Raw genomic sequence first — 16,153 nt, 5'->3', positions numbered from 1 at the left:
GCTGTATAAATACAATTTGATTGGTTGAACATCACACATTCACCCCACTGGCCTATATTGGTAATTAATTCCACTTTGGCAATGAATGGCGATTAGGTAATCTATGCCCTCGTGCTGATGAAGGATTATAATTGCCTGCCGCGTGGGATCGGATTACTGACCAAGGCTAGCTATGTGCCTGTCTATTTAAGCCCTGTTTCTCTTTGAATCGGGGCTTGTTTGTTGCATTCATCATAGCACGTTATTTTATGTTCATTTGTGCATTATGTGAGGTGTGTCTGACTATTCTTTATTACCTATTATGACGGAGTCTATGGGAGCTAAACATGTAGCAATTCTCAGTCAGTTTAGGGTAATGAGGATACTCTCACATCTTCACTTTCCCGTTTTATTTTGGTGCACAAATGTTAGACACAGGACTGGTGGAAGACGGAATTCCTCAGAGAGTTTGAGACCCCGTTCGCAGATTCCTACGGTCTATGCCAAGGGTTAGATTGTTCAGATTGTAGGGCATTTTACATAAGTGTGCCTCTCTGCAGACCCCCAAAAGGAAACAGACTGTGTTGACCATGTTGACACAGGGTCAGCAAGGCTTGATGAAAAGACAGTGCTTGTCAATACAGGACTATTGCTCGCATCATTGTGCTGCCTCTGCGCAATTCTGCCACCTCAGTGGAATGCTCCCAGAACTGATGAGTTGAAATGGCACTGTATAAACCATAGGTTTTCCACATACAGTGTAGCTAATGATGTGGGAAATAGTTTGGTGTCATTGGTGGAGTAGTACACTGGTTGCTGAATAAAGATCTTGTAGGAATAAACCACAGGTAATGCAAGTTACCTGTGAGTCAGCTTGTTGATGACTTGTTGTTTTTCCTGTAAACCCTGGGTATATAGAGGGAAGCGTGGAATAGTTCGGGGAGAGTCGGTAATATGATCTCCTGCGCACCATTTGCGTATAGCCATTCATATTACAACTTGTAATTCTTGTAACACATTGTCATTCTATTTCTGCAATGCACATTGTTGAATAAATTGTATTCATTTGAACCTGCATCCTCTTGACTCGCACCACTTAGCAGTTTAGAGTCCTAACAGACATAGACAATCTAGGATACCTGCACCCCATAGTCACTTGCCTAAACACCAGTGCCGTCACAAGATACATACTAAGTGTATCATTGTAGGCTATACAGGCCACAGGCACATCTGCGTCTATACAAATAGATAGCGATCATATAGAGCCACACTTTTAGCGGACATGTGCAGTTCCTTTTGTTGAACTGTTAGAACAGAGGAGCAGTTGAACTTATCTTTTGGAGTCAGATAAACGAGAACAAAATAAAATTAGCCCTGTTCCAGTAGCATTGGTCAGACTACACGCGTTTCCTTCACCTCTCGGATACTTCCGCCTTTTGGTGTATTTGGGGGGTTTCTTACAAGATTATTGCACCCCTTTTCTGCACATGTGATATCATTGGCAGTTCGTCCACCTAGTTTATTTCCGCCTTGTGTAAAAGCTACCTTTAGGAAGGAAGGAGCTTTAGGATTAGGCTGGGTTAAGGTGGACACAGGAGTAGCCTACTGAGAGTAATTCCGACTGGTTTAGACTTTACCATTTTGATCAAGTGTAAGGGGAAATCAATATTCCCTCTTTTCCGGAGGTGGAAATTAGTCTAGGTATCATTTTGTGTCTTTTTCCCGTACTGTACAGTTTGACAGCGGTCTGATGTTTTCCTCTGTAAAGCTAGGTGCTTGATTTGCACACTTTCTACACGCATTTGTTTTTGTGATTGTGGTCGTCTTTTTTCAGTCATTGGATATACAGCACTAAGTCGCTACTCGCAACTGGTGGCGGATGGTGTAGTTGGGTTACGCTCACATGAACCTCATACCCGGGCTTATGCTTTTCGTTTCCTTAGTGCTGATCTGTTATGTGTTACACTAAGGTTAATGACACGTGTTCTGGAGTGTTCGCCCCTCTTGGCGGAGAGCTTTGCGAACCTCCGTTAGCCCAGGGCTCTATGCGGGAGACCCTCGGTGCTGCTCGTGTATTTGCTTGATTAAATGTGTTTGTGTTAGTGCGTTGAGTTCAGTAGTTGACGCATTAGTAAGTCTCCTGCTTAGTCAGATGAGCCGAGATGAACCTCTGGTGAATATCTGAGGTTGCTGGCTTTTCCTTAAAGTCAAGTCGTGGGCGGATCGCCCCTCTCCGGTTGAGAGCTTCGCGAAAGCGCTGATAAGCTCGGGAGTCCGAAATCGACTCTCGCCGTCATGTATGTAGGCTACATGTCCTACCCCATTACTAGGACTCCTGCTTCGCCAGTGGAACTAGGGGTTTATTTGTTTAATGTATCCTTTTTAATATGTCGGTGGTTGCTGACTTCCCTAAAAGTCAAGTGGTGTACATGATCGTTGGAGTATCGGCCCTCTCACCGATAGGCTTGGGGTTCCGTGACTGAGATCCCCATCGCTGTTTTGTGTACACTTCCTACCTCTGTCAGTATTCCTGCATCCTCAGTTGAATTAGAGGGTTAATGTGTTTCATATGTTCCCGTCTCCTTTGTAAAAGTAACCCTGCGTCGTCAGGTGAATTCAATTGTAAATATTGTCGCTTATTATAATCTAAATGTTGGTAGATTGCTTCCTCAGTCAAATTGAATTGTAAATGTTTCAGTGTATTCTAGTATTAGGGATTGTGTTCCCACTTTGTCAATGGATTAGGAGAGGGGATGTCTTGTTTGTCTTTCGTGTTCACTTTGCCGTTCCGGTTTTAGGTACGCTATATCGCAGTTGGCTAATTGCCAGGGAGTTATTAAGTCCCTTTATTGTTTACCCCTTCCTCCTCTGGGGTACGTTCCTGGCCTCTAGGGATGCCCCCAGAAAAAACTTGGTTATCTGACGTCTTGTGAGTAACTTGTAGAACCCAAGTCGTTTGGACTGCCGATCCCGCTCCCTTACACACAGTGTATACCATTGTGCAATCGCATTAGTGTGCGTAGGGTGTTTCTGGGACAGCATGGAGATGGCCTCTGCACACTCAAAGTTTAGGGTTGTGCCTGGACAGGTGAGCTTTACCATGCCGATATATCGGGGGAACGGGGCCCGCTGGTTCTCAGGGACAGACATTGTGGGGATCAGCAAGGACCTTCTCCTCCTGTAGACTGGGCCCAATGCCAGCAGCTGCTGCATGGATACAGAGAAGAATGCTATCACACACTATCACACACTATGTAAACATACACACATGCACATGAACATAGAACACAGACACTCACACCCACACACTCATATACACTCCGGAAGCAATTTATTAGGAACTTTTTTACTTTATTATACCTACTTATTCATGCAATTATCTAATTGTGTGGCAGCAGTGCAATGCATACAATCATGTAAATACGGGTCAGGAGCTTCACGCACACCCTCTCTCAAATACAGTCACAGCTTTTGGCGGTTTCATTTTGCAGGAGTCACTGCTAAAAACACACGCTACTCACCCTGAGGGTGCGTGAGGAAGTGGCCGAGCCTTTTATGATGGTGGTCTGTGTGATGTCATCAGTACGAGCCGTCGATAATCCATTCCCCTTGGCCCTTCTGACTGTCAGCCTGCCTGCACCTTCCCCCGGGACATACGGCTGCAACCACGGGAACCCCGTACCTTTGTCCCGCACAGAGAGAGACCACGAGACCTGACCAGAACTGACCGGGTGAACTGACGATTGACCTGAGCACATCGTGTTTCTATAAACTCACGCCCCGAGCAGGCCTTGGGTCTAGTGAGGATGGGTCTAGTTCCTCCAAAGCTTCCTTCCTACATGTCATCAAGCTGGGTCTTCCTTTCCACTGACACCTCTGGCTTGGTTAGTGGGGGGGTTTAGGCCAGGTTATATTGTGAACAACACTGTGACAAATCCTAAAATGTGCTTTATAAATACAATTTTATTGATTGACTGGTGGATTGAAGAATACACCTTCACCCCCACAGATGACAATGACATCCATAACCTCAAGTCGACATGCACTCATGCACATGCACAAATGCATGTATACACACACACACAAACACACAAATGCATGCACACACACTCACACACACTGTTTGTATGCCTTCATAGTGAAACATTTTAGTCCATGACATTATTTAAACAGAAATAATGTCCAATCTGGCCCCATCCCAATCGTAATGTCAGAGTACACTTTCGGAGGTGCAATGTCTCCAGAAAGTATTCAGACTTCACTTTTTGCACTTTATTCTGTTGTAGATTTAATTCTCAATGGATAATCATTATGGGTTATTAAGTGCCTCGACCATAATAACAAACTGAAAACATGTCTTTCAAAATCTTTGACCGTTGGGTTCTTGGTCACCGCCCTGACGAAGGTCCGTCATGCTCGTTTACTCAGTTTGGCCGGACCAAACATCTTCCATTTGATCATTATTGAGGCCACATATGCTCCTGGGAACACTCAAAGCTTTAGAAATCGCTTACCCTGATCTATGCCTCGTCACAATTTTAGGTTGACATATCATTTATTGGTTTTTGTCCTGACATGCAGTGTGAATTGTGGGACCTTATATACACAGGTGCATGCCTTTCTAAACTACAGTAAATCCTCAAATTGTGTCCGGGATTCTATTTGAAGCCGGGCCTCGGATAATAGCCGGGGGCGTGGCCAATTCGGACAGATAAAGGCCGCCCCCCAAATACAAGCCAGGGTAATATTGCCTACCAGTAGGGCTATCAGTCCATGAGCACTAGAAGACATTGTTTCGATTTAACTCAATGAAATAAAAGAGCTCTTCTTAATATTTTATATTGTTGGTTGGTTTAATACTGGCCTCACAGCAAGGAGGTCCTGGGTTTAAATCCCCGTCGGCCGGGGGCTCTCTGTGCCGAGTTTGCGTGTTCTCCCCGTGTCTGCGTGGGTTTCCTCCGGGTACTCCGGTTTCCTCCCACAGTCCAAAGACATGCAGGTTAGGCTGATTGGAGAGTCTAAATTGCCCATAGGTATGAGTGTGTGAGTGAATGGTGTGTGTGTGTGCCCTGCGATGGACTGGCGACCTGTCCAGGGTGTATTCCTGCCTTTCGCCCAATGTATGCTGGGATAGGCTCCAGCCCCCCTGCAACCCTGTTCAGGATAAGCGGGTTCAGATAATGGATGGATGGATGGTTTAATACTGTTGCCAATAAAAGTCGTTGTCCTACACCATGGGTCTCCAACACGTTGCTCTCAAGCTACCAGTCGCTTGCCGCCCCCTTCTAAGTAGCTTGCCAAAGGCTGAAGCAGTATACATTTAAACACAATTGTTGCCGCGAGGCATTCCAGCCTACGAATTTTATAATAAGTAAATCAGGCAAAATTAAAAATTAACTCAATTTAGGCTACTTGGCTACGCAATAAGGTTTCCATGTATTTACAGCACAGCGCACGTTCAATTAATTAATGAAAGCGGCTGCCTTGGCTTGCAATGAACAAACAGGTGGAAATCCCGACACTCTTTCAACTACATAAAACTTAACAGTGAACCATCAAATACCCCCCAGATTTCAGTGCCCATCAGTCCCAACATTTAGCAATAGAATCAAACAGTCCAAAAGTAAATTAAATCCCAAACCTAAGCAAAAATCTTTTGATAGCCTACCGGTATGCTGCTCCAAACGAAACGCATGTCTCACAATAAAACGCACTTTAGGAAAAAAAAGATCCTTAACTTGCTGTTATCTACGCTAATTTGTTATTGTTCATGAAGGCGTGTCTGGCAAGTTGTTATTTTATGGATTCTGGACTTGCATGTGATTTATTGTGTTTGAGAATATTTGCAATAAACTAAGTCTGTTAAGACTGACACTATGACTTACCAAACGGTGTTTCCTGATTAGCCTACACTAATTGATTTCTGAACGGTTACAGGAAGTGTTGAACAGTGTTGGCCCACTTGAAGTGTAGCCTTTTACTTTATTTCTAAGAATAAAATTCTACAACAGAAGCCTAATAAGAAATAAAGGCCTGCCTCGAATACAAGCCTGCCCCAAATAAAGGCCTGTGCTTTGTAAGTAAATAAAAGACCCCGGTATGTGCAGTCAATTCAATTTGCCACAGGTGGACTCCAATCAAGTTCTAGACACAACTAGTAAAAGTATGTACCAGACCACAATTCAGAGTGCCATAGCAAACTTACGTAAATGAGAGATCAGTTTTAGATTTTTCATAAATTTGAAATAATTTCTAAAAACATATTTTCACTTTGTCATTATGGGTTATTGAGTGTAGATTGATGCACAAAAATTACAATTTTATCCATTTAAATTGAAATCTGAAACACAATAAAGTGTGCAATAGGTGAAGGGCTCTGAATACTTTTTGAACCACTGAACCTCTATGACCAAATGTCAAGGCTCTGGTGCATCAGCATCATTGTGGTGACTACACCTGTTTGTTTGACCTATAAAGAAAATCCCCTTCCTGAAATTAGCAAAGAGCTTTTAACAGATACAGATGCACAAGTGGCACATTCAGCTCTTTTTATAAACTATTTTCCAGTGGTATACTTCAATATTTACCAATGGGGTGTTAACAATTTGCCACTTGTCAAGCAAACAGTAACTTAAAACAAGCTAATATTTTGTACTTCAGAGAAGAAAAAAAAATCTTAAGTCTTATTACAAGACAGAAAATGCTTGTTAAGAAATGCTTGTTTTTTACATTAGAGCCCCTTAACTCTGTAGAGGTGAAGGTGCTGAGTTCCATGGATGGTCTTAGTAATGATATGTGGAGGCTATGATATGTGGAGGGTGTGTTAAAGACAAGCTGAAATCAAAATTAACGTCTTCCTCAATTTATTCAATTCTTCATACAAACATCTTAACGTATATACATATTCCACAAAATTATAATAATTGTAAGAATTTCACAAAAAAGGTTTTATTCCATCCACTTCCTAGAAAATTATTTGAATTTAGAGTTTTTGCCATCGGTTACCAGTGGGTGTGCTTGTTGATCAAATATCTATTCCCCAAATTTTATGTTCCCCTCCAATCAATGTCCTTTCGACACTCGACCCTGTCATACTCCGTGTTTTTTCTGTTTGCCATTTTCTGTTTCTTGTCCTGTGTTCGTGTCTCATGTTCCCTTTCCGTAGTTCTATCATTAATTAATTTGTTTTACCAGTCTCAAACTGGTTCCCCGCACTCGCACATTTCAGTTCATTGGTCTGTGTATATATACCTTTATGTCTAAGTTAGTTCCCTACCAGATTGTAATGTGTTCACTCCATTCTTTCCAGCGCTTTTCTGATTTTCTTTTTCGTGTATCGTACTTTGTGCACCCCGACCTTGGATTTTCCTTCTGTCTGTGTTTCGACCACTGCCTGTCTGCTGTGTCCTGAATAAACACACCTATTATGCTTATTTCCTGGTTGCCCTTGGTTCTTCTGTCCTGACACACCCTTTAAAAATTCACCCTGAAAGATTTATTTCACATATAATATCACATAATATCACAGAAGCTAGTGCTGCTCTAACTTTGGTTTCATGGTGTCTTTAAAAGTGCATCCCATTTGGCTGCTGGCAGATTATCCTACTGTCTCGCAAAACCTTGGAGGCCTTCTGCTCCATGGACAGCAGCAGGTTAACCTGCAAGCATGCACAGCTCAGGCAATCTTTCTCAGTTTGTTGCCTGTTTAAAGCCTTTGACTTTTGTATTTTAGGGAAAGACCTATCTGGAGACAATGACACATTTGAGGATATTTTCTGCTGCGTGTTGTTTTGGTTGGTCACCAAAGTAGCCATTGGCCTATTTCCAAATCCTCCTGGCTGCGAGTGTCAATTATCCAATCATGACCAAGCACCATAGCCATGTGCATCACTATGCTCCATAGACCCAACTGTCTGTTTAGCTGCCTGTCTGCCTCTCTGTCATCTGTCTCTCTCTCTCAGTCTCTCTCATTCTCTCCCTCTCTGTCCATCTGTCTGCTGAGTGTGTGTGTGAGTATGCATGCATGTGTGTGTGTGAGTGTGCATGTGTGAGTGTATGTATACGTGTGAGTGTGTGTGTGTGTCTACATGTGTACATGTGTGCGTGTGTGTGTATGTGTGTGTGTGTGTGCGTGTGAGAGAAAGACAGAGAGAGATAAAAAGAAAGGGAGGTAGAAATAGAGGGAGAGAGGGATATAAAGAAAATGAGGGAGAGGAAGAGGGCAGGGAGATAGAGAGTGCGTGAGAGAGAAAGGAGGGAGATGAGACTGTACAGGGCATTTCGCTCACCTTGATGGGAAGACGCCTCCCCCTGAGGCCCATCACAGTGCACTCCAGGCAGGCCGTCTGTCTCCAAGTCTCCCCAGGCCCCGCTGTGGAGCACCTGCAGAGGAGAATGGGAGACAACAGCATCTGGCTCCCATATCACACCTCCCCTACTAATCTAATCAAGCTATGAAAATGAGCATCGTAACTCCCCTTCATTTCAATCATCTTTCAATGTCTGACACCGACACTCTTACGAGACACACATAAAATTACATTGTGTCGACAACGGGAGAGTGTCACAAGATGCACTGGAACAAGTTTCAAAAGACAAAAATGAGAACATGAACAGGCCAATACAAAATGCATGAGGCATCTCACTGAAATACGCAGTGTGGAGAAAGCCAGAAACATCCGGAAGCTACCCTGCCGACCACCATAATCTCAACCAGGGCTATCGAACATGGAATGTAAAGACCATGTATGAAGCTGGAAAGACTGTGCAAGTGGCTGCCGAGATGAGGAACTACAATCTCGCAATACTCAGAATCAGCTAATCAAGATGGACTGGATCCGGCCACAAGAGGCTCGCCACAGGAGAGATGATGCTGTACTCAGGCCATGGAGAGGACGATGCACACCATACCCAGGGAGTGGCCTTGACACTGTCCAAGGCTCCCCAGAGAGCATTCATTGGATGTGAGGCACATGATCCTAGGATAATTTCAGCTTCCTTTAGAACTAAGAAGGTTAAAATCAACATGAACATTATTCAGCGCTATGCTCCGACAAATGACAGCAATGAAGAGAGAAAGGAAGAATAATACAGCAGACTGCAGGACATCATTCAGAAATACCCAGGAAGAGACATCACCATCATAAGGGGAGACTTCAACACCAAGGTAGGAAGCAACAACAGGGGCTATAAGGAGATAATGGGAAAGCAAGGTCTAGGAGAGATGAATGACAACGGGGAGAGATTTGCAGACCTATGCACCACTAACAACCTGGTCATCGGCAGAAGCATTTTCCCTCACAAAATAATACACAAAGCAACTTGGGTCTCACCGGACCTCTCCACCGAAAACCAGATAGACTACGTGCGCATCGCAAAGAAGTTCAGGAGGTCCCTCCAAGATGTATGCGCTAGGAGAGGTGAAGCTGAAATTAAATAAATTAATGGAGAAGAATCAGAATTAAGGGGAGAAGAATCATAGACAAACATTCAACACAGCACTTCTCAGAGACTCAACCAAGCTAGAAGAATACAAACTCACATTTAGGAACAAGTTCCAAGTCCTGCAAGAGTTGATGGAAGAAGAGGAAGAAAACATTGACGAGACGTGGAATGCTGTGAAGGAAGCAGTAAGTACAACGTGCAAAGAAGTACTGGGCCCAAAGAAACACAACCACAGTGGATATCAGCAGAGTCACTGAGGAAGATTGTCAACAGTCGCACAAGAGCTGAGAAATTCAAAGCAGACAAGAAGAACTATATAGAGACTCTTGCAGCAGAAGCTGAAGAAGCAGCTAGTCATGGAAATATGAAAGACTTGTACATCACCACCAAGCTGTCAGGAAAGTTCAGTAAACCAGAAAGACCAGCTAAGGACAAAGACAGGAAGCCAATCATCGGTGAGGGAGGACAAAAGTGAAGATGGGTAGAACATTTTGAGGAACTGCTAAACAGACCAGCACCACGGGAACCACCAGACATCCAGCAAGGGGATAGCGATCTGCCGATAGACTCCAGCGTTCAAACAAAGGAAGAGATCTGCAAAGCCATCAAGAAGCTGAGGAACGGCAAGACTGCAGGACCCGATGGGGGTCCTGCAGTCACACTACTGTCCATCCCAGGTAAAGTATTCAACAGGATTACACTGGACAGGATGAAGGACGCCGTCGACCCACAGCTCTGAGACCAACAGGCGGGCTTTCGCAAGGACAGATCCTGCACAGACCAGATTGCAACACTGTGCATAATATTGGAGCAGTCACTGGAGTAGAATTCACCTCTATTCATTAATTTAGTCGACTCCGAAAAGGCTTTCAACAGCGTGGATAGAGAGACCCTCTGGAAGCTACTCAGACACTAGGGAGTGCCAGAGAAGTACAGAAACATCATCAGAAACTCCTACGAGGTGATGACCTGCAAGGTGATACATGGCGGTCAACCCACCAACGCCTTCCAGGTAACTGGAGTGAGACCGGGCTGTCTATTGTCACCATTTTTGGACGCAGTTAGAAGACCTTGACTTTGCAGATGACCTGGCCCTTCTCTCCCACACCCAGCAGCAGATGCAGGTAAAGACCAGCATCATTGCAAAGAAAGATCTGTACAACTGTCCCCATCTGACCCCAGTCAAGAGACTCCAGTGCGACAGAGACGGTATCTTTCCCGAGAGAGCAAGCCTCCCTCATATCTAAAAGACTATGTTTAGTGAGCACTGACACACAGGGTGAGTGACCCCAGGGGCAGAATAATCCCCTCACTCAGGTTAAGGGTTTGGGCAGTCTACCCATCCCTTATGCCACACACATAGGAGAAGAGAGATAGTAGTGGAAATGTTTATTGTTGGTTATTATAGGTTCATGGAAGCATAAGTTCAGAGATGCAGTTCATACCAGTTATAGCAGTAAGATAAAGGATGGCATAAAAAGTAAAGGAGTAAAGAGACACATTTATAAGATTTTGGGTTAATTCTGAAAGTAATATTTTCATTCATGTTTATACCTGAAAATCCTGAAGTGTTCCACCTATGTAATGCAGTTTAGAAAAGCTATATTTTAGTTTTGAATGAGTAATTCATGCATCTCATAAGAAAGGGTTCTTATCTGGGAAAGGGGGATGTAGTGATAGGCTCGTGACATGTGATACATGCTGTTCACTGTATGTGTGGTTATGCAGCTGTCAATAAAGTTAGTGGATTGAATGGCGGTTTGAGACGTTCGTCAGCCTCTAGGTTTATCATTGTACCTTTTAAACAACACAACACAGACAGCAACGCGTGGCTAAGACGGGAATGCCCCAGCTTTGCGCACCTCTCCAGGACACGCATTCACAGCACCATCACGGCTCCTATAAGGACAGCATGTCTTTTGGATCCAATGCGTATGGACTCAGTAAGAGAACAAACATTCAGGCATAACCAGTGTTTAGTTTAGTCTTGACTGATATTGTGAATCTGCGTTCTATATTTGCCGTCTTACCGTTTGAATGTATTTTTTTTAGCCATATATATACCTGAATTGATTCGCCGTCTTTCGCGTATGTAATTAGAGTAAAACTACGCAAGTAGTCTCTTCTCACAGCTAACTCTATCACTGACACGCCCCATTTTACCTTTCCTTTGTCCAAGGGACACGCGCGCTTGTGCGTTAGTTCATCTGTTCTGCATTTGTACGTTTGTTTAATAAATATATTTTATTAAACCCGGTGTCTGTTTTGGCGTCACATAGACATGAGAGCCGAGTTAAAGCAGTCTTTCGAAGAACTTCCAACCTTCAGGTTATCGGTATGTTTAATCATTAATATTAGTTGTTTTAATTATTAATTAAAATACTAAATTTGTGGTTAGATATTTCTGATAACAGTAATTTTATGAGACTGATTACTTTTTGCAGTTATACTGCTACATAACATTAACTGGCGCCCCAGTTTCGTAGAGAGTAAAATCCCTACATAATTTGGTGCCCTGTGCGAGGACCCCACATCTGATAGGCAATATTTTTTAATCAATGAAAGATGGGAAGCCTCTGTCTGTCAAGGGAAGAGACTGCCTTAATACTAAAAATGGATGTTAAAATGTAACATGTATACCAAAGAATAACAATGTATTAACAACAATAGTTTGCATTATGGATTATTATACAAATTAATGATAAAATGTATCAGCTGACAAGAGTTAAATGTTTATAGAGAATTGATACACCATGCAAAGATACTCAGCAATTTATCTGTAAAACGTAGAAAGAGTGAGAGTGGGGAGGGGGCCACTGGCATTGAGTCAGCATCTTGTGACCTTCGACAGAAGGTCACAGACTAAATATTTTGCTAAATATTAACAAGCTGGTGTACAGGTCTACCTAATGAAGTGCTAAACGGGTGTATATTTACCAAAGTGAATGAATGGAAATGAATGACAGCAACAGTAACGGCACAAATATTTTGGGGGAAATCAAACCAAAGGGGCAGTTTGGGAACCTGGAAATAGGGGTAGGTGCGTGGGCACCAGGAGTCAATGACAGACTAGAGATGCCTTCCCCTGGCAGTAAGGACATGCCTAATTATTGTTTCCAAAAATTTTGTCAGCCTTCTTAAAACTCACAAGGTGGTCCAAATCGATTTGTATGCAAACTCCCTTCTCCCACACAGGAACTCCTAAGAATACCTGCACACATTAAAGCTACCAGGCAGAATTCAGTCCCCAAAAGGTTTTCATATTTCATATTTGGTGATAGGCAGAGGGGCATGGTGAGGTGGGCAGAGCGGGTGTAATAATTCTGACTGATTGTAGGATAATACTTGTGAATATATTCATGATTATATTTAGCAATGATGCTGATTGAATATTATCGTTATTGCACCCTGGGAAATTACACCCGTCTAAAGACAGCAATTGAGTCGTCTCTAATTTGGCAAAAGGTGATTTTCATGACTTTTTGTATGTGTGAGCGAGTGTGTGTAACTTACACACACTTGTTGGTTCTTATATTTTATGTGTTTTCCATGTGAGGTGTGTGTTTGGGGGGAGGGGGTAGAATATATGAATTAGACAGAAACAAAGCATGTGCTTAATTCCCTATCATCAACACACAAATCATTACATCATTACATATCCTGCAGGTATGACACTCCAAAATGTATAAAGTTGCCTGGCCAAGATTTGGCAAATCAGTAACAATTATTTATAGTTCAGTGCCATTGGCCGAATATGCTCAATAAAATGTCATGAGCCTTAGTGTCAAGAACATTGGTCAACATATTAACCACCCCCTGGCCAAAATCCAATTTTCAGTTAGTAGTAAGTAAGTAAGTAAATTTTATTTATATCAGCACCTTTCAAGCATAAGAGCACAAGGTGCTTCACAAGCAGCACACAAAAAGAAAACAAGAATAAGACAAGACAGCAACAATAAAATATAAAAAGAGATAAAAATACACAAAAAAATAGAAATAGAAAATAAAATGGGTCCGAGGATAGATCATTGAGGAACACCGCAAGTTAAAATAGCAGACAAGGAAACTGAATTACCTATGGAGACAGAAAAGGTTCTATTCGACAGATATGAGGATAACCATTCCAGTGCAATCCCAGAAATGCCAACCCAGTTTTTAAGTCTATCGATGAGGATTGAGTGGTCAACTGTATCGAGCGCTGCACTAAGATCAAGAAGAACTAAAATGGATGTTTCACCAGAGTCTGCATTCAGCAGTAGATCATTAACTACCTTTAGAAGGGCAGTCTCTGTGCTGTGAAATGCCCGAAAACCTGACTGGAATTTTTCGAACAGGCTGTTTTTGTTCATAAATGCTATCAATTGTTTAGAGACCACCTTTTCTAGAATTTTTGAAATAAAAGGAAGCTTTGAAATAGGCCTAAAATTATTTAAAAGTGAAGCATCTAAATTTGTTTTTTTAAGAAGAGGCTGGATTGAAGCGCATTTAAAATGAGAGGGTACACACCCTGAGGCCAATGAGCTATTTATAATCAAAACAATGTCTGGACCTATAGTTCCTAGAACATCCTTCAGGAGTTTAGTCGGGATGACATCCATAGGACTGGAGGAAGGCTTCATGTCAGAAATAATATCATTAAGGTCTACCATTGCAATGGATTCAAATGAGCTAAATGTAGCAGAGGTATGGCAAGAAACATTCATAATGTGAGCAGAGGGAGTGATTCTAATTCTGATATTATCGATCTTTTCAATAAATAAATAAAAATGTTAAAAACCTCTGGCAGAGCTCAGATGAGGATTCAGAAAAAACATTCGGAGAGGGATTTAAAATGTAGTCGATAGTTTGAAACAAACTTACAAATTTTGTAAACAAATCTTTCATATGAAGATAGTCAGCATGTAAATTAGATGTCTTCCATTTTCGTTCAACTTGCCTTCGTTCTTTCTTTAAATTTTGTAAATCATTATCGTAAAGCCAAGGGAGTCTCTTTACGGTTGACTTTGACCTAATTTTAAAAGGAGAGATATCATCTAGTATGCCCAAGCATACACTATTAAAATGTTTTACTAATTCCTCTGTGTCTAATAGCGGGGTTTGTATGTTGATGAATCGAGAACGAAAAACACATTTAACATTTGTACATATAACTGGAAGTTGGACATCAAATAAGATGCTGAGATGATCTGAGACACAAATGTCTTTCTTCTCAAGGCTATTTAGTTCCATACCAAGCGTAAACACTAAATCTAGCGTGTGCCCTTTATTGTGCGTTGCACCTGACACGTGTTGCACTAGGTTAAAAGAATCTGTTAGTTCCAAGAATTCGGTGGAAGCCGAACCTGATATGTCATCCACGTGAAGATTGAAATCTCCAGCAATAATCCATTTGTCATATTTTAACACCAAAAAAGATAAAAGATCTGAGAATTATAAAATAAAATCCTTGTTTGGTTTGGGGGGGCGATAAACCACCACACACGGAACAGGAGTATTGCAATACAGAGTAAGCACTTCAAAAGAAGAGAAATCATTCACCGATACAGTGTTAGATTTGAACTGACTTTTGTATAACACAGCTATGAATCCGCCTCGGCCATATAAAAAAATAAATTAAAAAAAGGGTCGTGCATGGACGTATTCCTATATAAAGGAAGATTGTAGTGTGCATGCAATGGTCATGGTTGGTAACGCCTACTGGACTATAGGCTAATCCTATGAGGAGAACAATTAGTTTTTGTCTAGTCTAATTTAGCTTTTATTTTCTCATAGCTGCCGGAAAAGTTGCTACTAGGCTACTACTTCCACGTATAGTATACCATTTTTGCCAGTCCAGTTCCTAGTGATATGTTCTACTGAACTTGCATGAAAACCTAGCAGACGCTTCGACTTTTCACCACACAAAAAAATGTTTACAGGGATTTTATGGGAAGGGCTTTTAGAAGAACAGAAAAAAAAGAAAATTTATAAATACAGTAGGCTACAACCACAAACAAAACATTTCAAACTTCACGCATCAATAATGCCCTAAAGACAAGTAGCCTTAACATCAGCATTTAGCTTCATAATTAGCACATTTAGGGAAACAGAATACGAAACAAAATTGTATAAATCTATATACGCTGGTAGCTATAATGTAAGATATTTGTATTTTAAGATTTTGCTTTTTGCAATACATATACAATGCGTAAAATGTACATGACTTTGACAATTAGGTCTTAAAAGAAGGCTATCGAGAGACGATGAGACTCGGACTGGAGTAGAAGTAGTCACGTTTACCTGAGAGATTAGGAGAGCCATAAAAACGCGAGTTTCTAACGCCATGGTCATGAGAACGCAGATCCCAAACCCCATTTTCTCGGTTTGAAAAAAATTCAAAAGGAACTTCCTGAGTCGAACCGCCAGATCTGCAACTGATGGTGGAAGCGTCGATGCGCAGCCGTTTTATACTAAGAATGCACAGTGCTGTGTTGAAGACATGGAGAAAACTGGGTGAGGTAGAGAACCTTTTGAATTATAGAATAGAATGCTTTTTATTAGAATAGAATGTGTTTTATTGTCATTGCACACCTGTGCAACAAAATTTCAACTCAACAATTCAGTGGTCACACACCAGCATACACCAATTGACAATAACTTAACACAAAGAATATAAAAACAAATCAGTAAAAACAAGTAAGTAGGTAAAATTAATTTAAAATTTAAATGTCTAATTACACTTAACAGGAAT

General features: G+C 41.8%; 1 protein-coding gene across 4 annotated transcripts in view; it reads right to left on the bottom strand.

The window, feature by feature from the left end:
• Positions 1-15,850, bottom strand: part of LOC133111056 (cadherin-13-like) — a 52,334-nt gene extending 36,484 nt beyond the window's left edge. For 3 of the 4 annotated variants that reach the window (XM_061221216.1, XM_061221215.1, XM_061221214.1), the window contains exons 1-4: positions 15,703-15,850; positions 8,268-8,361; positions 3,501-3,661; positions 3,079-3,186 (exon numbers count right to left, since the gene is read on the bottom strand). In XM_061221216.1, coding sequence (XP_061077200.1) covers positions 3,079-3,186; positions 3,501-3,661; positions 8,268-8,361; positions 15,703-15,777 — 438 coding nt within the window. In that variant the 5' untranslated portion in view covers positions 15,778-15,850. The remainder of the gene's footprint in view (positions 1-3,078; positions 3,187-3,500; positions 3,662-8,267; positions 8,362-15,702) is intronic. The other variant, XM_061221217.1, reaches the window with a different exon arrangement.
• Positions 15,851-16,153: the final 303 nt, after the last annotated feature.

The sequence above is a fragment of the Conger conger genome, chromosome 15, assembly GCF_963514075.1.
Source record: "Conger conger chromosome 15, fConCon1.1, whole genome shotgun sequence".
Classification (NCBI taxonomy): Eukaryota; Metazoa; Chordata; class Actinopteri; order Anguilliformes; family Congridae; genus Conger; species Conger conger.
Note: the sequence above shows the minus strand (reverse complement) of the source record. Positions and strands in the feature narration are given on the sequence as shown.